This window comes from Benincasa hispida, chromosome 11 (genome assembly GCF_027475165.1).
Source record: "Benincasa hispida cultivar pf3 chromosome 11, pf3_genome.v1.1, whole genome shotgun sequence".
Classification (NCBI taxonomy): domain Eukaryota; kingdom Viridiplantae; phylum Streptophyta; class Magnoliopsida; order Cucurbitales; family Cucurbitaceae; genus Benincasa; species Benincasa hispida.
In genome coordinates this window covers 33888096-33908697 of record NC_143488.1, presented here as the reverse complement: position 1 = coordinate 33908697, position 20602 = coordinate 33888096, and the positions used below count along the sequence as shown (strand labels likewise).

The 20602-nt window shown below is 35.5% G+C and overlaps 1 protein-coding gene across 1 annotated transcript; it reads right to left on the bottom strand.

The window, feature by feature from the left end:
- Positions 1-2997: 2997 nt before the first annotated feature.
- LOC120090497 (putative DEAD-box ATP-dependent RNA helicase 29) lies at positions 2998-14942 on the bottom strand. The gene is made up of 11 exons (XM_039048209.2): positions 14386-14942; positions 8628-9789; positions 8460-8517; positions 7530-7631; positions 6498-6543; positions 4541-4620; positions 4349-4401; positions 4064-4145; positions 3914-3970; positions 3615-3753; positions 2998-3469 (listed from the first exon to the last, which is right to left on the bottom strand). Exons 1-11 carry the CDS (start codon positions 14762-14764, stop codon positions 3255-3257), a joined length of 2373 nt encoding a protein of 790 aa, XP_038904137.1. The 5' UTR covers positions 14765-14942; the 3' UTR covers positions 2998-3254.
- Positions 14943-20602: the final 5660 nt, after the last annotated feature.

Genomic DNA, 20602 nt, shown 5'->3' with positions numbered 1-20602 from the left:
CAAAACTAAAGCAATTCTCGTCTGTATAGTAGGAAACTGTACAATAGCATTGCAATGTTGCGAAGAGGCGAACAGAATGTTCTTTTTGTAGCCTTGCAACGCTTCGAGAGGAAAGAATGAACCAGTTTGTGCGCAATTCGTTTCGTGGTTCAGCTAGTTTGCATCCAGTTCCTTGTTTCGAGTAGTTCGTGGGCGGTTCGGGTGCTAGGCGGTCTGATTCGTGCGTTTCAAGGTCTAATTCACTTGTTTTGAACCCATTATTTTGTAATAGTTAGTTTTTTTTAATTAATTAAATTAATATAAGTGTTGTATTAATTTAATTAATTGCTTAGGAGTCCAATCTCGGTCCAATAATTGTGGTTTAAATTATACATTTGATGAATGGTTTATTATTATTTATATGTCATATAGTAAAATCCCATCATAGGTTATGCATTATTCATGCATCATAATTATATTATAAATGTTATAAAGTTGCATGATTTAATTTTATAGCATGCCCATGCATCATGTAATATAAATATTTTAATATATGTTTGTATGCATTAATAACATTATCATGCATCATTTATGTTAACAGAGTTATAATATATAGTTGGATGCATGTATTTTATTAGTTATTTCATTACTATATATAATTGTTATGTATGTTAAGTAATGAAATTGAGGTTGTATGAAGCATGAAATTACTTTAGGTTATTTTATAATTGTTATAATTTACCTAAGTATGGTTTCATATTCAATGATTGGTTTTAATTTATTTCATTTTATTTTATAATTTTTATAATTAAATGAAATTGGAAATTAAAATCAATAATTCAGAATTGCATGTAAACTTAGGTGCAAATCATTTTTAAAATAGTTTTAGAATATGTTTCACAAGATCTAAGATCACAAATTTTTTAATAAGATTATAAATTAGTTTAATCTTTTAATCAGTTTAATAGGATTAAATTAGTTTTAATTAAAATATTAAATTTGTAGCAAATGTATGACCTTTTATCTAAAGCTGGGTATTTAAGTTGACAGAAATAAAACATCCTTACTTGGGAACTGACCTGGAAAGGTGAATTATATATATATATATATATGCAAATGTTTTTCCAAATGCATGCATAGCTTAAAGAATATTATTAAAGATACTAATAACGGTTGCTTCTGCTGAAAGAAGCTTTTCAAAATTAAAATTAATTAAATCTTATTTAAGGTCAACTATGTCGTAAGAAAGATTAAATGAATTGGTCATATTATCTATTGAAAATGATATATTAATGCACTTAGATTATCAAAATTTAATACATAATTTTGCATCTCAAAAAGCAAGAAAAATAAATTTTAGATAATATTTTCTATATGAAGATCTCTCTATCAAAGTCTTACTTTAAGGTCTCATATGATCTTGAGCCACCCTGATAAATCATTAAACTAACAACAATGTCCAAAATATTGAGTTACTTTTTAATAATGTTAAAGAACTTTTGGTCTCGAAACTTTCATAAAAATAACAATTTAGTTCTTTAAGCTTTTGTTAGTAACAATTTCGTCCATAAATTTTCAGATGTTGTAACAATTTAGTCTCTAAACTTTCCTGAAGTAACAATTTAATCGGGTACATCAAAATTTATAACATTTTAGCCTTTGACAAATCTCTTGAAAATTGAATGTCAACTTTTATTATATAATGACTTAGTTTTCATAGAATATTAAAAAAAAAAAAAAAAAAAAAAAAAAAAAAAAAAAAAAATTGTTGATCAGTTTATCGACCAATATGTGCAAGAAAATTCACGAAATCTTAATAACAAATTTCATTAAATTTTAATAACCTTTTTTACCATAAAAACTAAATCGTTACAAATGGTTAAATATTAAAGTTCCAAGGACAAAATTGTTCCAAATTTAAAAGTTGGGATCATTTCTAATTTTCTCAAGATTTCATGTATATATATGAATGAAAAATATATACTAATCTGGGATAAATTTAGAATGAATTAAAAGCATGATGTGCACATATTTGTCCTAACAAAATCATATCTATTACAATCAATTAACCAAAAAAATATATTTTTGTTCAAATAAACAAGATCCAACCATTCTAAAATGTTGAATTATCTTTACCATTTTGAGCATAGGATGGATTAAGTTACCTACTTTTAGGGTCCAATAACCCACCCCATATCTCTTGAACAAAAAAAAACAAGGGAAATTTGACTAAATGACCATTTTAGAGTGATGGTTTTGAAATATAGCCAAACATTTGAAAATCTTGAAAAATTCCCACACGTGCTTCAGGCATGCATATTTTTTAATTATTGTTCTTTTTTTTTTTCCACAAACAAAATATCTCTAAGATTGTTGGGAAGGGGGATAGAGTGAAAACTGTTTTAGGAAGAGTATTGGATTAAGCCAATGGAAGCCATTGGAAGTTCTATTTTTCACAAAAATACAGGTTCAACCTTTTTGTATTCTCTTATTCTGGCTTAAACATTTTGTACACAATTGTATATATACAATATATCAGCGATTTCCTAAACCTGAAGTAGCCAATTTTCGTGGATAATTTTGTGTTGTCTATCGAACATGTTCCTGAGATTTTGTTGAGCCTCGAGATCAAAGTAGACGTCGTGAAGATATTTGTACAACATGAGAATGAGTACTTTTATTTATGTTAGACTCGATAAAACTTAGATTTTGGTGTTTGAATTTGAAATTTGTTTCAACTAATTTTAGACTGAATTTTATACGAATTGATATGATTAAGTATTCAATATTTGTTTATTTAAATCTTGTAGGTGATTGTTATGGGGAATTTTAGACCACTGTTAGATATGAATTAATCAATTAAAAATATTCATTTGGTCATATATTTGATAAGCAAATCTAATGAACATCTTTGAAAAACCTAATTATATTTGACAATTCTTGCCGTTAACCCAAAATAGGCCGAGAGAAACCAACCTCATGGTCTCCAACTACTAATCCCAGGAGGGAAAAAAGAAGTAAAAGATAAAGAAGCACTGAACATAAATAATTATGAGATACATCTCTCATGGACACATACAAACTAAAGCTAGGAAACTTTACTTTCTAATAGATAAATACAACACTATATCCAATGATAGAAGTACTTCTAAAATTACCAAGTCAAAAGTTTGAAGTCTCCTAAAAACGAAGTGAAAACAAAATCTTCCCTCTTAAGAGACCTCTAAGACAATCGAAAAATTTCGGAAAGATGCGAAAGAAGTACGTCTATCATCCTACTTAGCTTTTCCTCTGTTCCCCCTTTTACCAGATTTTTTGCCCCTCGTCGGTTTGTTGTTCTTCATGTGTTGAATTTTATTTGCCTTTTTCTGCCGTTCCTTCCGAATTTGCTCTAGATTTTTAACTTCAGGGCGCACATGCGCATTAGGCACCGAGTGCCTGTTCTTTCCCTGTCCAAACTTCCTTTTATTTCCCAAAACTCGCTGATTCCCTACCACACATTTCACAGACAAATGAGCAAACTAAAAGGCACTAAAACGTTTATCTTCATTCCCTTCCACATATGTTGAAATACTAAAACTAAGTGAATGAAAATTCACGAATAACTCATGATGATGAAGGAAGAAGTCTATTACCAGCAGTGTTCATGGAATCACCATCGTGTTCTCCTTTACTTATTCCTTTGAGAGAGATCTTATTATGTGATTGTTCTTTCCATTTCTTGTATATGCCGGTCTTGTTAGCTTTTACTTTTGCACCGCTTTCTGTCTTTATCTGTTAAATTTATAGAATAAAATAGCTTCATTAAGTTATTCCAATGATGAAGGATCCTAGAAATTGAGATTTAAAAATTGAAAATTGATAGAAACCCAAAACATTTAAGAGAATTTTAAAACAAACACCGCATTGGTAAAGAAGAAAGTCAAGAACGCACCTTTCCACTGGCTGTGACCCTATCCCCATTGTTTAACTTCACATATTTCTTGCCCCTCTGTCACCAAAAAGTTTTAAAAGGTTATAAGGATTTAGGGATAACAAGAGCTACATGCTAGGTATCCACATTAATCATATGCTTGGTACCTACCTTATCCCAATGGTATACAGATTTATGTTTCTGCATGCCAGAACTATCATCAGCGACTAGATCCAGAACCGCATTATCCAACCTAGAAGAGATGTACCATTAACCATTGTCAAATAAGTAAATATATAGAGTATTGCTGAAAGAGTTAAAGAGATATAAAACCAAACCCCTTCTCTTCAAAGAAATGTTTATGATATCACACTAATGAAGGAAATTTGTAGCTGCAATCATAAAATTAAACCAGACAGCCCGTACGATACTCCTTTGCCAGTACAAGTGAAGTACCTGTTAGACCCAAAACCTTGATCGCCCTTCACCGTTAACCCTGCTTCTGTATGCTATAAATCAAACCAAAACGTAGGTAAGGCACAAGAGTCAGCAAAATAATTCTATTTGCATTTTTCAATATCATAAGAAACACTCTTAAAATAATGTTTTTTAAAAATGAAAAAGGCTAGTAAATAGCAAAAGGCCTACATGATTTGTTGGTACTGAATTTATGTAAAACTCCTCATCCTTGAAACTTGTAGTCTTTCTTCTTTTTAATCCTTGAGGTCCTAAAACCAGAAAAAATATTCGATCACTTCAGAGAGCTTGGCTATCATATTAGCATGAAAAAAGTGACAGGAAGATGTTTAGAATTAATTTGGCAATATCTGTTCTGAAGGAAAATAATATGGATGCGCTAACTATCCACAAGAATATATTCAGGCTTAACGAGGATCTAAGCCACCTGGTTAATTTTATTTGTTACCCAAAAGGCAAAATGAGAGCTTTTTTTACCTTGAAAAAAAAAACTACAAGGATTGCCCATCCTATAAAAGGAACGTTGCTTGGCACACAACTTTTCCATTAGTCTAATTCAATTTCACCCTCTTGAATGGAATAAAGTTGATAGAGTGAAGGGTAATATGCTATGAAGTTGTTAGGTACTTAAGCACCTTGGAGAACCACATCCCAAAAGCTAGCTATTGGGGTGGGAGAGCCAAGCCACTTAAGTACCACATTGGTCATCCCATTCTAACCAATGTGGGGCAAAGGCATCCCATACTACCTTGGTTCCTAACAATACCCCATCTCCAGAAAGCCATCCCGCCAGCTACTCCGACGGTACTTCACTCGACCACACCCGGTCAGAACCCTCCGCTGGTTCCACTCCGGAATGTCGACAACTGGCTCTGATACCATTGTAAGATACTTAAGCACCTTGGAGAACCACATCCCAAAAGCTAGCTATTGGGGTGGGAGAGCCAAGCCACTTAAGTACTACATTGGTCATCCCATTCTAACCAATGTGGGACAAAGGCATCCCATACTACCTTGATTCCTAACAAAAGCATACATGGATATAATAGGATACATGCAAATTTGACATAAAGATATTAAATACAATCCACTAAAAAAAAACCATCAATGTCAAGTTAATTAACATCAATACAAAAGACCATACAAATTTAAAACATTTTATGCTAATTGTTAATTTAGTGGAGCATACTCATCTTTAACTTGAAAACAAAAGTTGAAAACTTGAACTTAACTAATTTAGAATAGGAAAAAAAAAAGGAACAAACAAATAAGAGTGAAGAAACGGTCAAGAATTTTAAAAAAAAAATGAAGAGACACCTAATTATCATGGGATTGGGACGCATACATAGAAAAAGGAGACCTTGTTTATATGATATTTTAGTAGTATTAAATGTTTTCAACCCCATCAATGACAGTCTTGTCTTCATTTTCTATTCTACTTATTGAACCCTCTTCATCTTCCAGATCCCCCTTTTGCTCTTCCTCTGATCACCGGCAAGACCATGTCCATCTCCATTGTCGCCGACCTCCACGGGGTCTTCTTCTGCAACCTCTCCACAAGGTTTTCTTCTCCGACTAACACACCGGCAATACTAAACATGGTATCATGGTCTTTTTTAGTTATTATTCTGCTTCTTTTAAATTCTTTATTTACTGATGGTTCTTTCTCCTCTTATTTAAACTTTAAAAATCTAAGAGTGTGTCCCTTAACGTCTCTTTTCACAAGATATGCATATCCGATTTTCTTTTTTTTTTTTTTTTTTGAGAGAGAGATGCAAAATCACATATCATACATATATCCAAGGCATATCTTGACAAATCAATATCGGATACATATCCGTGCTTCATAGGTAATGTGGCTATTCAACAAGGAGATTGACTATTTCTCAACAACAAAAGAAAAAAGGAGATTAGTTGAAAAGGAATATGAGCACATTCAGGTAACCATCAACTCTCGTCTCTCATACATGTACTATGCTTTAAATGAAACCTAGGCCTTTTCCTAAAAGAAGTCATTTTCAATAGATTTGGGTAAGATTTCATGCACAAATGTATAACGTCAGATGGAATAACATCAGTCTCTTCCAGTTGCCACAGGGAAGGGGTTAGAAGAGACAGAATGGCATACCTTTCTTCTCCTTATCCTTTGAAGAAATGTTTTCCAATGGGAGTTCCTGAAAATATTAAGTACAATTTAGGCATAGCAAGATATTCAGAATATGAATAAAACATTATCTGGCAGATCTTCATAAGGAAGCTCAGGCCTTCAAGGTCAAAAGCCCAACAACAAGCTTTTTCCACTCACTATGATAAGGTTATTACCCCGTGAAACAGAACAAGTATCAAAATTAAAATTTAGAGTATCAAGTATCAAAAGGCGTCGTATATTGGAAGTTTTAATTTGATAATTAATATTAAAATATAAGCATAAATAGATAACCTACAATAGATAAATATATAATCAAACATGAGATAATTTCAAAATAAGTATGAAAACCTGAGCTAACTTCAAAGTTCAACATCAGCTAATAGAATTTAAATGAAATTTCTGTTCCTTTTTTTTTCCCCCTAATTTATTGTTTTCTGATCAGATTTAATGTTTGTGTCAAACCACCTTATCATTTTCCTATTTTTCTATTCTTTCCTTTTAGTTTTTTTTTTCCTTTTTTAGTTTCTTCCTTTCAGATTTCAATGCATGTGTCAGGCTTTTTGTATTCCTCTTTTTTTCCTTCTTCCTTTTTTCTTCATTCGTTTTCATCCAAACCTTTCTTCTTCTCCTTTTTGAAAGACTCAAAATCTTCTGTTTTTCCAACCACAATAATTGTCACTGACTCACTGCCAGCTTCTCTGGTTGTTTTGTTTATCCACGCCAATTGCCAGCAGCATCTTCTCCGCCTTCTCTGTGTTAAAGTCAGTATTCTTAGTTTTAGGTTTTATTTACCATTCTGTTTGAATAATATTGAATCCGATAGTTGCGATTCAATCAGAATTGTATGGTTCAACGCTTTTACTCTCATTTCCAATTCAAATTGATTTACCTCCATTTCAAATCAACTCATGCAACACAACTTGTGTAATGTACGAGTTTGACAATACTGACTACGAAAAATTTAACATTAGTAAAAGAAACCCAAATTATCCAAAGGAGTTGAAAGTCCACCTCCTCCACGTGCTTAGCAGAGCGTTGCTGATGAACTAAGTTAATGACCTCCTCGTGAACAGCTCTTTTTCTCTTCATTATATCAACCCATTGACTAGGACCCTGCAAAAGTGCCATTAATGAAGAGATCCTTTGACACATAAACTATCCAAGAGGGAAGCAAAAATTATAAATAATTTAATTATGAAAAAAGAAACAAAATTAAATAAAACAGATATGGAAGCAATCTTATTTCATCAAAGTATAAAAGAGATTTTCAATTAACAAAATTCAAGTATGTTCAGTATGACACAAACTAATTTCAGTGGAATCACAGAACTTAATTCAAATGGGTTCAAATATTTGAACCAAATAAAGCCAAACAAATATATTAAATAGCTGAAATTGAACATTACCAAGTCACCGCATAGTTTCAACAACTCTACAATTCATTCCCCCCACCAAAAAAAAAAAAAAAAAAAATCCATTGTGAGGAGATTCAAGATGACATTTTGAAATCCTTGTGTGTGAAGTGTTCAAAATGAAAGGAATAAGAGTGATGAGAAATATTTTGACGAACATAAAAAATATTAGGGAAACCATAATTTTTGTTTCTTCTGCCTGAAGTTCTACCTCTAAACACTTTTGTTATTGTACCAAGCATCAATGTCAATAGGAGATTCTTTTTCATAACTCCTTTGGCCTCGTTTCAGGGTTTCTGTTCTCTTATTTGCATCTCATTCATCAATACATAAACATGTTTAACACATCAAACCGAGATTGACATTCTATCTTCATCAACACAAAATGTTGGTCCATATAAACACTACCTACATATATAATAAGAATAAGAATAAAAATAAAAGAACGCTTGTGGATTCATCAACGACTGTTATCAAATTATTTAACCAACGCCACAAGCTAGAAAAGTCACAAAACCCCTAAACAAACCTGTCGATGCCTTGACTTAGCAGCTTCTCCTTCAGCCTCCAGTATTGTCTGCTTGGGTCTGGTGCAAATAAATAACTGTTACAATCATGATTTACCAGGCCAAAACTAATTTTTGGTAGAAATGTTAAACGTATTGACATAAAAGGAAAATAATCTTATTGCATTGACCTGAATGTTTTTAAGCGCTCTGAGAAGGCCAATGCCATTAATTCACCACCTTCAAGAGCATTTTTAAAGATTGGATGCAACCCTTCACGAGGTAAGTCCTTCGCTCTTCTGATAGACTCTTTTGAAGGTAGAGGTTTGGACTTTGAATACATACGAAATGCATTTGAACAAGTTTTCTGCAGAGAAATCAAGTCTGCTGAAGAATCAATTGTTTCTCTAATTCTATCAGAAGCAAGATCAATAACCGTCTGAGGGAGACGTCCATATACAGTTTCTCCACTTGCAATTGCATGGTCTATTTTAGAGAATACACCCTCCTTATCAAGTAAGACCTCCTCCTCAGTAGGTGCAGCCCTTACAGGTTTTGAGAGAAAAAGATGAAGATCTAAAAGATTGGGGAGATCCTCGGAAGTCACAAATGAAAATGCTGTACCAGTTCGACCAGCTCTTGCAGCTCGTCCAACTCGGTGTACAAAGATTTTAGGTTTTGGAGGGAAGTCCCAGTTGATAACATTATCAAGCAATGGGATGTCAATGCCCCTAGCTGCAACATCAGTCACAATTAAGAACATTGTTTTTCTTGCCCTAAATCTAGATATATGAATCTTGCGAGCATCTTGGTCCATTTCACCATAACATACAGACGGCTCAATACCTTCCTCTCTGAACAAAACATTTAAAAACTCCACATGATGCCTAGTGGATACAAAAATCAAACTTTGTTGATCAGCACTGATTTGCTCCCTGATCAAATACAATAATGCTGCATTTTTCTCTTCTTGACGTAAAGTAAAAAAGACAAGCTTTAGATCAGGGCTAATCTTAGTGTCTAAATCAAGGCGCACAAGCTGGGGATCGCGAAGACCAGCTTTTGCAAACTCTGCAAGAACACTTGGTAAGGTCGCACTAAAAAGCAAGGTCTGACGATTCTCACTCAGTTGTGCAAGGATTTTATGCAACTGCTCAGCAAAACCCATTTCAAAGAGACAGTCAGCTTCATCAAAAACTACATATTCAACTGTGCGCAAGGTCATGTCATCAACCTCAGCCAAATGGTGCATCAGCCTTCCAGGAGTTGCAATTATAATATCAGGATTTTGAGCCAATTCTTCAAACTGAGCTTCCATACTATCACCCCCTACCAATAAACTAATTCGAAGATCTGCAGCAAATTATAGATGATAATTAAAACACATTATCACTGCAAATTAGGAGAATTTATGGTACATTGCAAAATATTATAACCAATTGAACGACAATCATAACACAGCTACTCTTCAAGCTTTCTGTTATATGTCATTGCAGGCACATAATCTACTTTTAAAACAAAATCAATTCCAAATTCTAGCAAGTATCCAAATCTAAATTAATCGACAACTTCGATATTGTACGATCTATGCAATACCTTTTCTTTTTCTTTTTCTTTTTCTTTTTTTTTTTCCGGCATCACCATCTCTCCTTGGTGACCTTCAAAGAGGATCCAGATGTGTGGCTATGGACTTTAGGGCCTCCGAATTTTTTAGGAGGAAAAAAAAAAAAGATTTCACTGATGAATGAAATTACAAAAGGGAAGACAAAGTTCCAGCCATCTGTGGTGGATTACAAAAGAGATCCCACAATTGAGTATGGTTGAGATACTATAATTCTTAAAAAGCTGTTAGCATTTGCATCAACTAAAAGCATTAAAAAGTAACTAATCCATAAAACTTCCGAATGGAGAGAAGAGAACTTATCATTGGTGACCTGATTGTTTCTAATGTAGTAAGGATTAGGGTAATTGGGATATCTTAGTCAAATCCTTGACTGATAATAGTCCAATCTTGCAAAATCTTTTAAAAAATAAAATCTCAGGATTCTTCTTTCTTTTCTAGAATTTAAAAGGTTCCTCCTAATTAGAAATGTGTTCTTCATGAGCACAGCTCACAAAGCTCCCTCTCGCGATCAGCATCGCCAAGAGTTTCCCAATCTTCTACCAACAGCAGTCAACATTGGTCCAGACGACTACTCTAATACCAAATTGATGTAGCCTAACAGATAAAAGGAGAAATCTCTTCAAGAATCAAATCAAAGTATTTATTATCAATACGATAAGACAATTTCTCTATTTATAGAGAATTGGAAAGCAACCTAATCCTAATCCTAATTAATCAAAGAAACTAATTCTAATCCTAATAAACCAAGGAAACTAATCCTAATCCTAATCAATCAAGAATTTGACTAAGATAGCCCAATTTACCCTAATCCCTACTACATCAGTTTCTTTCACACCAAAGGTCCCAAAAATAAGGCTCTATTGATAGTGTGCAAAAAAAAACTTCTTTGATTCCTTAAAAGGAAGCTCCATAAAGATTGATGAAAGAAGGCCCAGATTGATGAAAGAAGGTCATGGCCGCTAAGGCATGGCAATGGACCATCCAAATGCTTCCACCACCAAATCCAGTATCCTTGAGCAAAAGAGCAGTCCATCAAAGATGGAATAGTGATTCCAAATTTTATTTGCACATAACACACCAATGTGGGGATAAACAATGGGAGGGCAAGCTTCTCTGTAAACTTTCAGAAGTGTTGATGCCACTGTAGCTAAGCTCCCAAAGGAAAATTTTACAAAAATCCTTCCAAATGAAACCACATAAAGAGACATTTGCTTCAACAAATCTACCAACAATACTTGCCATTAATAATTTGACTGTGAATTTATGTGATGGCTCAAGAGAACAAATACTTGCATCCAGTTCCTCTATGAAAATCACTGAGGAAAGATGGTGAGATGAAGAAGCTCATTCCATGATATCCTCATTCTTTAGGTTTCGATAAAGACCAAGGTCCCATATGAGCTATTCGACTTCCATAGATCCACCACAAATGCAATTTATGGTCATATCTTTAATGGACAATCTTGTTGGAAGGAATGAAGAACGAAATAGCTCGTTCTATGATTTCATTTGGAAGGGTTTTTGCCCAAAGAAAATCAAAATCTTCCTTTGGGAGCTTACCGATGGAGGAATTAATATTGAGGATGTTTATGGCCAAAGCATAGCTCAGTTGGTTTAGATAGACATCCAACCTCGACCAAGAAGTCAAAGATTCAAATCCCCCAACTCTAAATCTCATTGCATTCAAAGATATTGCGGATGTTTATCTCCCCAATGGGGTGTGCAAAGAGAATTCAGAATTCATATACGGGCATACAAAAAAACCAAGCCCACAAAAAGGAGGAACACTCTTTACAAAAGGGCTCCAACTATGCAGAATCATTCCTAAAGAGTAATTACAAAAGGTTTTCGAAAATCGAAGCCCAAAGAGAGACATGGTAACGAATAAAGGACTAAAGCTCACAAGGGTCCCTCTCCACTCCTTGAAACACCCGTCTATTTCTCTCATCCTACAACACCCATAACACCCCACACACTCCGACCAGCCAAAGAAACCTTCCTTTCTCCCCAAACGGCAAAGAAACCTTCCTTTCTCCCCAAACGGCAAATTGAGGAGGGACTTCTCGATCATGGCACTAACATCTTTGTGGCAAACAATCATCATCCCAAACGTTTGGAAGAAAGAGTCCCAAACAACACTAGCTAAGTCGCAGCTCCAAAGAATGTCGTCCAGCTCTTCCTCCACCTTCCGACAAAGGATACAACAGAAAGGCCCAAACAGCAAAGGCATCTTCCTACCAAGCTTGTCTAACATGTTAACCCGGCCATGGAGAACCTACCAAGTAAGGAACCTCACCTTCCCAAGAATCTTAATCCTCCCAACCACCACCGAAAATACAGACTCACCTAACGGGGAAGGATCAACCAAACAATCAAAAAAAGGCTTGCAAACCTCTCCAAAGGACTAGGGCTCCAAACTCTAACATCATCAAGCAAAGTAAGAAGGATGGCCATCTCCAAAGCTTCCCTATTGGTAAAAGAATGACGAAAGCCAACGGAAAAAGAACACGAGCTCCTAGACCACACAAGAAAGTCTGCCACAAAATGATTTCTAAGATATGACAAATGATATAACCGAAGAAACGTGACACGGGAAGGACTCTCCCCCACCCAACAATCCTCCCAAAAGTAAGTCTCTCTCCCCTCCCCCATGACACAATGGACCCATGAAGCAAAAGAAGGGAGCTCTTACGAAATGTCTTATTCATGTAAAACTACTGGAATTTGATGTTGGAATCTTTAGGCCCTTTTCATGGATATTGTGCTCTAATGGTTTTTTTGTCAATTTCAGAAGGAATTTTAAAGGAAATGAAAAAGTTGAATGGGCCTCCTTTATATAGCTCATCCCTAGCATTCAACTCACAGAGAGGCATGACTAATAGGAGATGGCAGCTTGATAATAAAGGCACATTCTCCACAAATCAAGTCTCCCATCTCTCAGCAGGCAACCGTTTGCATTTGGAGGATTTATACAAAAAGATTTTAAAAGATCCTTGACCTAAAAGAATTAAATGCCTTCTCCGGGAAATTAGTCACTCTAGCCTCAACACTATGGATATACTTCAGAGAAGATGTCCTTTGTTTGCTCTCTCCCCATCATTGATGTTGTACTGTTGTCTGTGTCAAAAAGATAATGAACCATAGGATCACATCTTCATCCATTGTTCTATTGTTGCTGACATTTGGGTTGAGTTGTTCCCACGATCCTACCTGATTCATTAGCTTGCCTTCAGATGCTTTCGACTGACTCCACTTTAAATGGGACAAAGAAATCACATGGTCAAACATTGTCAGAGCAGTCATTTGGACTTTTGGGAGAGTTCAGCAAGAAAGGAATTCAAGAATCTTTCAAGGCAAAAATGGATTCTCAAGTGAACTTTTAGAGATGTCTATCTTTGATGCTTTTTATGGGTGTAAACATCTACAGCCTTTTAAGCATTACAGTTTAAATTCCATTGTTATAAATTGGAGAAAGGGATCCTTCTCTATTAAATGACTTTCCTATCTGACATGGATGACTCGCTGACTCCTCCTAACTACTGGAACCATTACTGACCAAAGCTACGTAGAAAGAGTTTTACCCTAAGAAGATCAAGTTACTCCTATGGGAAATCTCTCAAGAAGTTATCGACACCAAAGATGTTCTTCAAAGACATACGCCTTTAGCCTTGTATGACCATCTCCGATCTCCCCAGGCTGGTGTAACTTACGCAAAGATGATGATGAAACACAGAGGCATATTTTTGGCCAATGTTCTTTCCATGGAATTTTGGAGCAGATTTTTTAAAGCTTGGATGGTCAACGGCTCTTCCAAAGGACATTAAAGATATCCTCAACTATATCCTTGCAGGACATCCATTTCGAGGGGTAAACTATGCTATGGAAACACATACCGTGGACCTTTTTGGAAACTATGGCAAGAGGGAAACCAACGAACATTTTCAGACAAAGCTATCCCTTGGTGTAAATTATCTAGGCACCTTGCATCCTACTCTTATGCTTCCTTTCTTACTAATAGAGAAACCTTTTGTAATCTTCATGTATCATTGATCCCTTTTGCATTTTTCATTATAAATAATCAAGTAATATAAACAAGTTACCTAAGAGAAACCTACAAAGTTACATAGTCAATACAGACATATATGTTTGGTATCTATAGAACTGCTAACAATTCGACTCAATGTCATAAAAGAATAACAGAAAACGTTGATAAACCAGTGAAGTCAAATATGTTCCAATCGTTAATTGAGTTTAAGAACATGCGAAGTGATTCATGCCAATACACATTCAAATCCCAAAAATCTAAATAAGAGAATGTGACTGACCTGTGAATTTTCCAAGTTCCTTAGTGAACTTGAGAGTCTGAAGCGCCAAGTCTCTTGTAGGAGACAAAATAAGAGCCCTAACACCACCCTGGGGATCGTGCTGTTTAAGGCGCTCCAACATAGGCACCAAAAAAGCAGCAGTTTTACCAGAGCCAGTGCGTGCCATGGCCACGACATCGGCCCCGGAAAGAATGAGCGGCATGGTTTTCCTCTGAATTGGAGTGGGTACTCTGTAACCCTTGCGCTTGATTCCCCTGAAGACATTGGGACTGAGACCTAAGGACTCGAACCCTCCAGACTTGGCCTTCTTCTGCTGCTTCTCTTTTCGCTTCAGCTCCGCTTTGGAACTAACATGGAGAGGCTCGTCCTGCTTCCCCATAGAATCTCCCTTCAGTTCGCAACGAAACTTTTACCAGTTCCGATAGAAGACCTTAGCTGCCGGTGGGAATTCGATTCGGTGTGCGGCTGCTGCTGCTGCAACCATGAACGAGGGAGAAGGCAAGAAGTGAGGGACACAACACTAACACCGTATGCTTTAGGTTTACTTCTTTTCTTTTATTTGTTTATTTGTTTTTTGTTTTTTGTTTTTTGCTTTTTGCTTTTCCTTTTTTATTGGAAAAAATAGCTTTTGGTTCATATTGAGAATAGTTTCGATTTGGTGTGTACTTCACATTTTGAAAAAACTCTCACCTTTAAATTTTTTTATTTTCTTATCCACCTTTTATTTAAAAAATCAAGCCAGAAGATTAAAACCACAGTTTATAAAACTTGTTTTTTGTGACATCCCAAAAGCAAGTTCAATTTATTTTATCTTAGATTAATTGAGGATTTTGATGTTGAAAAAAATTGAATTTTATTTTGGACTTAAAAATATGTGATAAGTGATTTGGAGACTTAGAATTAAGTTAGTTTTTTTTTTATTCATCCCCCCCCCCAACTTTTTCTATTCTCGCCACCACTCGCAGTCGCACGAAGACGTCGTCGGATTCATGCATTTGCCGTCGTTGAAGTCCAGTCGCTGATCTCGCCTCCAACCGTGCGTCATCCAACCCATGTTAGCCGCATGCAACACCAAATCTGAATTGTTGGACGTCCACGTCATTCCCTTCCTTTCTCGCATGTTCAATCGCCTCTGTCGACGTCGCCCATGGCCATTCAATGCTAGATCTGGCCAAGCAACCTCCGACGTCTTCCTCCGTCGGTCCTCGCACGCGTCGACCCCAACCCTTCTATCATCGGATTCTTGTCTGTTTCCGTCGGTTTTTACTATTTGGGGTAAGATTTTGGGCACTTTTAGGTTTGTCCTTGGTTGTTATTTTAATACCCAATAAATTTCTAGTTTAGTTTAAGTTATACCCTTAATGTTTTTTAAGCTTGGATCGAAGTTTTAGGGCATTTATCGACATTGTTCAGCAGGGTTGTAGTATTTTTCGGCAACTTTTGGGTAAGCAGCTGGGGTATTGTGATGGAATTGTAGTTTAAGCAAAGTGAATGTGGAGCTAAATTGTTGTATATGTTAGGTTCTTGTTTGCACTTAGGGGGAGAGCTTGTTGCATGGAATTTTGACATTAAGTATTGTTACAGTGTTTGACTGATGGATAAATTGTGAGACTATTTTGAAATCTAAGCATGATTTAAGACTTTGATTGTATGCTTACGCCTATGTAAGACTGATAGTGACTGTTAGCATTGTTATTACATTGTGCACATCACATGTTATGAGCCTTCGAGTTCCCACCTTATGCCTATGTAAGGGGAGCACCACTTATGTTTATGACTGTGCCCCCCGGGGTCACGACCTATAAAAGCATGCCTTCAGGTTCGCTCCTTATGCTTATACCCATGCATATGCCTATGATTCATTTTGTGCACTTGAGTTCCGATAGGAAGACTAATAGTTCACCTAGTGGGCTCAATACTGGGTCGCTTACTAGGTATATTTATGTACTCATCCTTTTCTTTTCATGTTTTTTCTAGGTAAAGGTAAATATAAACCGGCGAATGATAGGATGGATCTGTGACTCGACCATTGGGACATAATATCCTTTCTGCACTTATGTTTTGTTGATAGGATCTGGTTTAGGAGTCTAGCATTTTCAAACTCTTGGTTGTTTCATTTACTCAATTTTAAGTTTTAGGTTCTGTAGACTGACTTATGAGGTAAGTCTAAATTGTCCCATTGGCCTCAAACGGATTCTTCTTCATTGCCAAGTATGTCCCTAAAAAAAATTCTTAAAATAGTAGGCACCAAACTTTACCTAAATTATGGATGCACTCGACAAGTTTCTTGTTAGAGTTTTTTTTAATTGACTATGTTGTTTTTAGGACCTGGCACCACGAACGAGATTCAGGACCGCTCGAGGTAAGAATGTTGTAGAAGAGTAGGACTCACATGCATAGGAAGACCTCCCGCCACCTATGAACCCTTTTGGGTCATCATGGCAAAAAGTTAAAGTAAGAAGCGGGACCCAAAATCTGACTATACCCCCACAAAAACCGACACTCTCAGAGATCTCGACAGAGTACTATTGGGTTTTATGTTCTAAAAATCGTGGTATGTAAACAATGGAACTTATTCTGAAAATTCAATAAAGGTGTTATTGAATAGATGTTTTTCTTATCAGAAATCCAATAAACCTAAAATTCCCTTGACTATTAGATGAGTACTTGAACTTTATGTGGAGACATAAAGGTGGATCAGGTTTGAGTAAATAGTCAAAATGATCTATAGTATATAAATAAGGCTGGGTACCTTATTCATGTAACACTATTGGATACGACCCGCTCTGTAATTGTTACAAGGAATTGTAAAGTGCTACAAATGAAGTGATCCTAATTCGTTCATATTGGACATGAGAAGTGGGGGTTGATGGAACACGAGACATACGCAGCGGAATTAGGACCTAATTACACTCTAATTGCTCTTAAATTAAAGGAAGTAAGCATGCATCATGATGGAAAAAATAGTGAATTAAAAGTGTAGAGATGCTACCTTTGAAGCTCCCGAAAGCCGCTTCTCCTCGTTGAATCTCGACCCGAACTCTTTTGGACCACCACTAAAGTTGATCTATGATCCTCTGGACTCAAAACCGAGTTATGGGACCCAGTGGATGAAGAGAACCGAGAGAGAGAAAAGAAATGAAAATAAGGAATGGAATTTTGAGTAGGTTTGGGTGTTTCCTTTTTTTTTTCTTCACAAAGTCATAATTTTCCAGCCCAAATATCAGAAAACTAATTTTCAAAATGGCAAAAGTTTTTAACTAAATTGAAGAGCCCAATTTATAGAAAAAAAGACATGCAACAATTGCATGAAAAAACTTCACAAAAACCCAACACCTAGAATCCACTCACTTAGTGGGCTTAATGTCTCCACTATAAGCCAACATCTAGCTCACTATTTTGTTAGTGGAATTATCCAACAAAAGTTTGGATTTTCCCACTAACTATAGTCAAAGGGCAAAATAGTCATTTAGTCAAAGTCAAACTTTGACCAAAAAAGTCAACATTTTGACTTTTTATGATTTTATCCGTATTGACTAATTTTGACCTCCCGAGCATGAATCCGCATTCATTTTTTCGAAATTCAAATCACATTTGAATATAAGGTCGGTCAAAGTTTGACTTTTCAAAGTTAAAAAACAGCTCTTTGACTTTTTACAACTTTGACCATTTCCATTATTTCCGAGCTTCCGAATATGAACATATTCATATTCTTGATATTTAAATCACATTTAAATATTAAAGTTGTATTTCTAAGTTGAAAAACCCGACCACTATATCACATATACTTGTCGGTTTCTCTCTCTCTACCTAATTTGAACAATTCAAATTATTTTATCATACTGTTCTAAGTATATTCCATATGAGCTAGTAGGGGAACCTAATGGACCTATAGATCATGGGCTCCAACGATCCGAGATTAGCTAGCTAAACTCTTTAGACGGAGCTAATCAACATTCGTTAACTAACGGGTCATTCCACTAAAGTCCCGTAGTTGCACTCCTCTCACTATAGATATATTTGTGTCCATTTGATATAACCATGATTAGTAAGTTAATCCTTCACAAGTTGTTCGTAATCTCGGCTGGGTCATAAAACCCATTTTACACCCAAGACCACATCTTGTTCCTTAAGTTCCACTGATTCTCTAATACAATTGGATTAAGGTCTAACCTATAAACTGAATCCTTCTCGGGCCAAGGAGAGGGTAGGGCCCCTTGTTCAAGACCTGGATTCAGTACTAAAGGGAACAACCTATCTACTGTTCCTATAACGGGTAGGAGTGAATTCCGTCTTGCACTCTATGTTCCCAGCTATCCACCCGATCTTACCCCTGAAATGGGAGGCTTATTGGGCCAGCGATATTGAGTTGCCCTCACCTATGCAGATCTAAGGATAATTCTAAGTGAACAGGAGTTCATATTTAGCTCAGGATTAAAATTAAGTTACCTAGGTCATCAATTAACGAAATAGTTAGTTTTATACATAAAACGGTATTTAGAACGTAAAAAGTGACTATTTCATGGTTCAGTCTTATGTAAACTCTTTACATAGGACGCCCCCACTCACATATCTCTATATGAATGATTCAGGATCACATCGTTTGTACTAAATACAAAGTGGGCCGCATCCATAGTGTCCCCAGAATAAGGCGCCCAACCTTATTCATATACTATAGACCATTTTGGCTATATATTTAAACTTGATCCACCTTTATATCACTACATAAAGTTCAAACTACATTAAATAGCCCCAGAACCTTAGTTTATTGGATTCAAGTTTACAATTTCAATAACAAATTTATCGAAAAACAAAACAGAATATATTTATTAATTTACAAACTACGAGTTTTGGGACATAAAATCTAACAGGACTGTCCTTGTGCAAAAGGGTTTGTACAAGATCGGATCACAAAACGAGTCACTCTTACTTTATAATGTTGTTTACTGCTTAAGACTGACTATTTCAAAACGATGATCTAGATAACTTGACCTTAATCCTGAGCTAACTATGAACTCCTATTTATTCGGGATTACCCTTAGAATTGCATAGGTGAGGGTTGGCTCAACAGCGCCGGCTCAATAAGACTCTCATTTCAGGGGTATGACTGGATAGATAGCTGGGACATAGGGTACAAGATGGATTTCACTCCTACCCGCTTTAAGGATAGTAGAGAGATTGTTCCCTTAAGTACTGATTCTGGGTCTTGAACAAGGGGTCTCGCCCTCTCATTGGCCCATGAGGGACTCAGTGATTAGATCACAAATCAATTGTTCATTAGGGGATCAGTAGGGACTTAAGGAACAAGAGGTAATTTTGGGGGTAAAATAGAGATTTGACCCAGCCGTTATTATGAACAACCTGTGAAGGGTTGACTTACTAATCATTGTTATATTGAGTGGACATAATATATTTACAGTTAGGGGAGTTCAACTATGGGCTTTAGTAGAGTGACCCATTAATTAACCAATGGGGGTTAGATCGATCTAACGAGTTTAGCCGATTAATCTCTAATCGTTGGAGCCCATGATCTGTAGGTCCACGAGGTCCCCCTACTAGTTCGAAAATGGATTAGCTCTAAAGTAGCGTGATAAGTTAATTTGAAACGTTCAAATTAGAATCAAACGGAATTGGTGAAAATATATTTAAATATGATTTAAATATATGAAGATAAATTTGTGTAAACATTAATTTAATATTGGATATTAAATTAATTAGAATTATTTAAATTGTTTAAATAAGTATTTATAAATTTTATTAGAAAATTAATTTGTGAAATTAATTTTTAAAATTAATAAATTTTGATTTTAGAAATAAAATATGGTTTTAAATCAATTTTGTGGATTTTGGAAATAAAATTACACAAAATGAAAAATTAGATTTTTCATGTTCATCTTCAAGTTGCTCACAATGAAACCCACTTCTTCAACCTTCATTTACTCCAAGCATGAGCTGCATTCTATGTAGTAAATCTCTTTGCATGATACTCTGTAATATATTGAAGAGAGTAGAGTGAATTTAAAAGGTTGCAACCAATTGAATTTTTTTGAAAAATTCGGGTAGAAGAAGATGTTCTTCATTTAGGTTATTGCAGTGAGCTTTTTTCAAATTCCCTTTTATTCCAGCTTATTTTGAGTCCCACAACTCAATCTAGAGACGAAGATAATAGTAGGGAAGATCTTGTGGTGGTCTGCATAAAGATTTGGAGGATTTAGCA

Coding starts and splice junctions, on each gene's coding strand:
- LOC120090497 (XM_039048209.2), bottom strand. CDS start 14,764: ATGGGGAAGCAGGACGAGCCTCTCCATGTTAGTTCCAAAGCGGAGCTG. Junction 8,518..8,627: donor GAGCGCTTAAAAACATTCAG/GTCAATGCAATA, acceptor TATTTGCACCAG/ACCCAAGCAGACAATACTGG. Junction 3,754..3,913: donor GGGTCACAGCCAGTGGAAAG/GTGCGTTCTTGA, acceptor TAAATTTAACAG/ATAAAGACAGAAAGCGGTGC.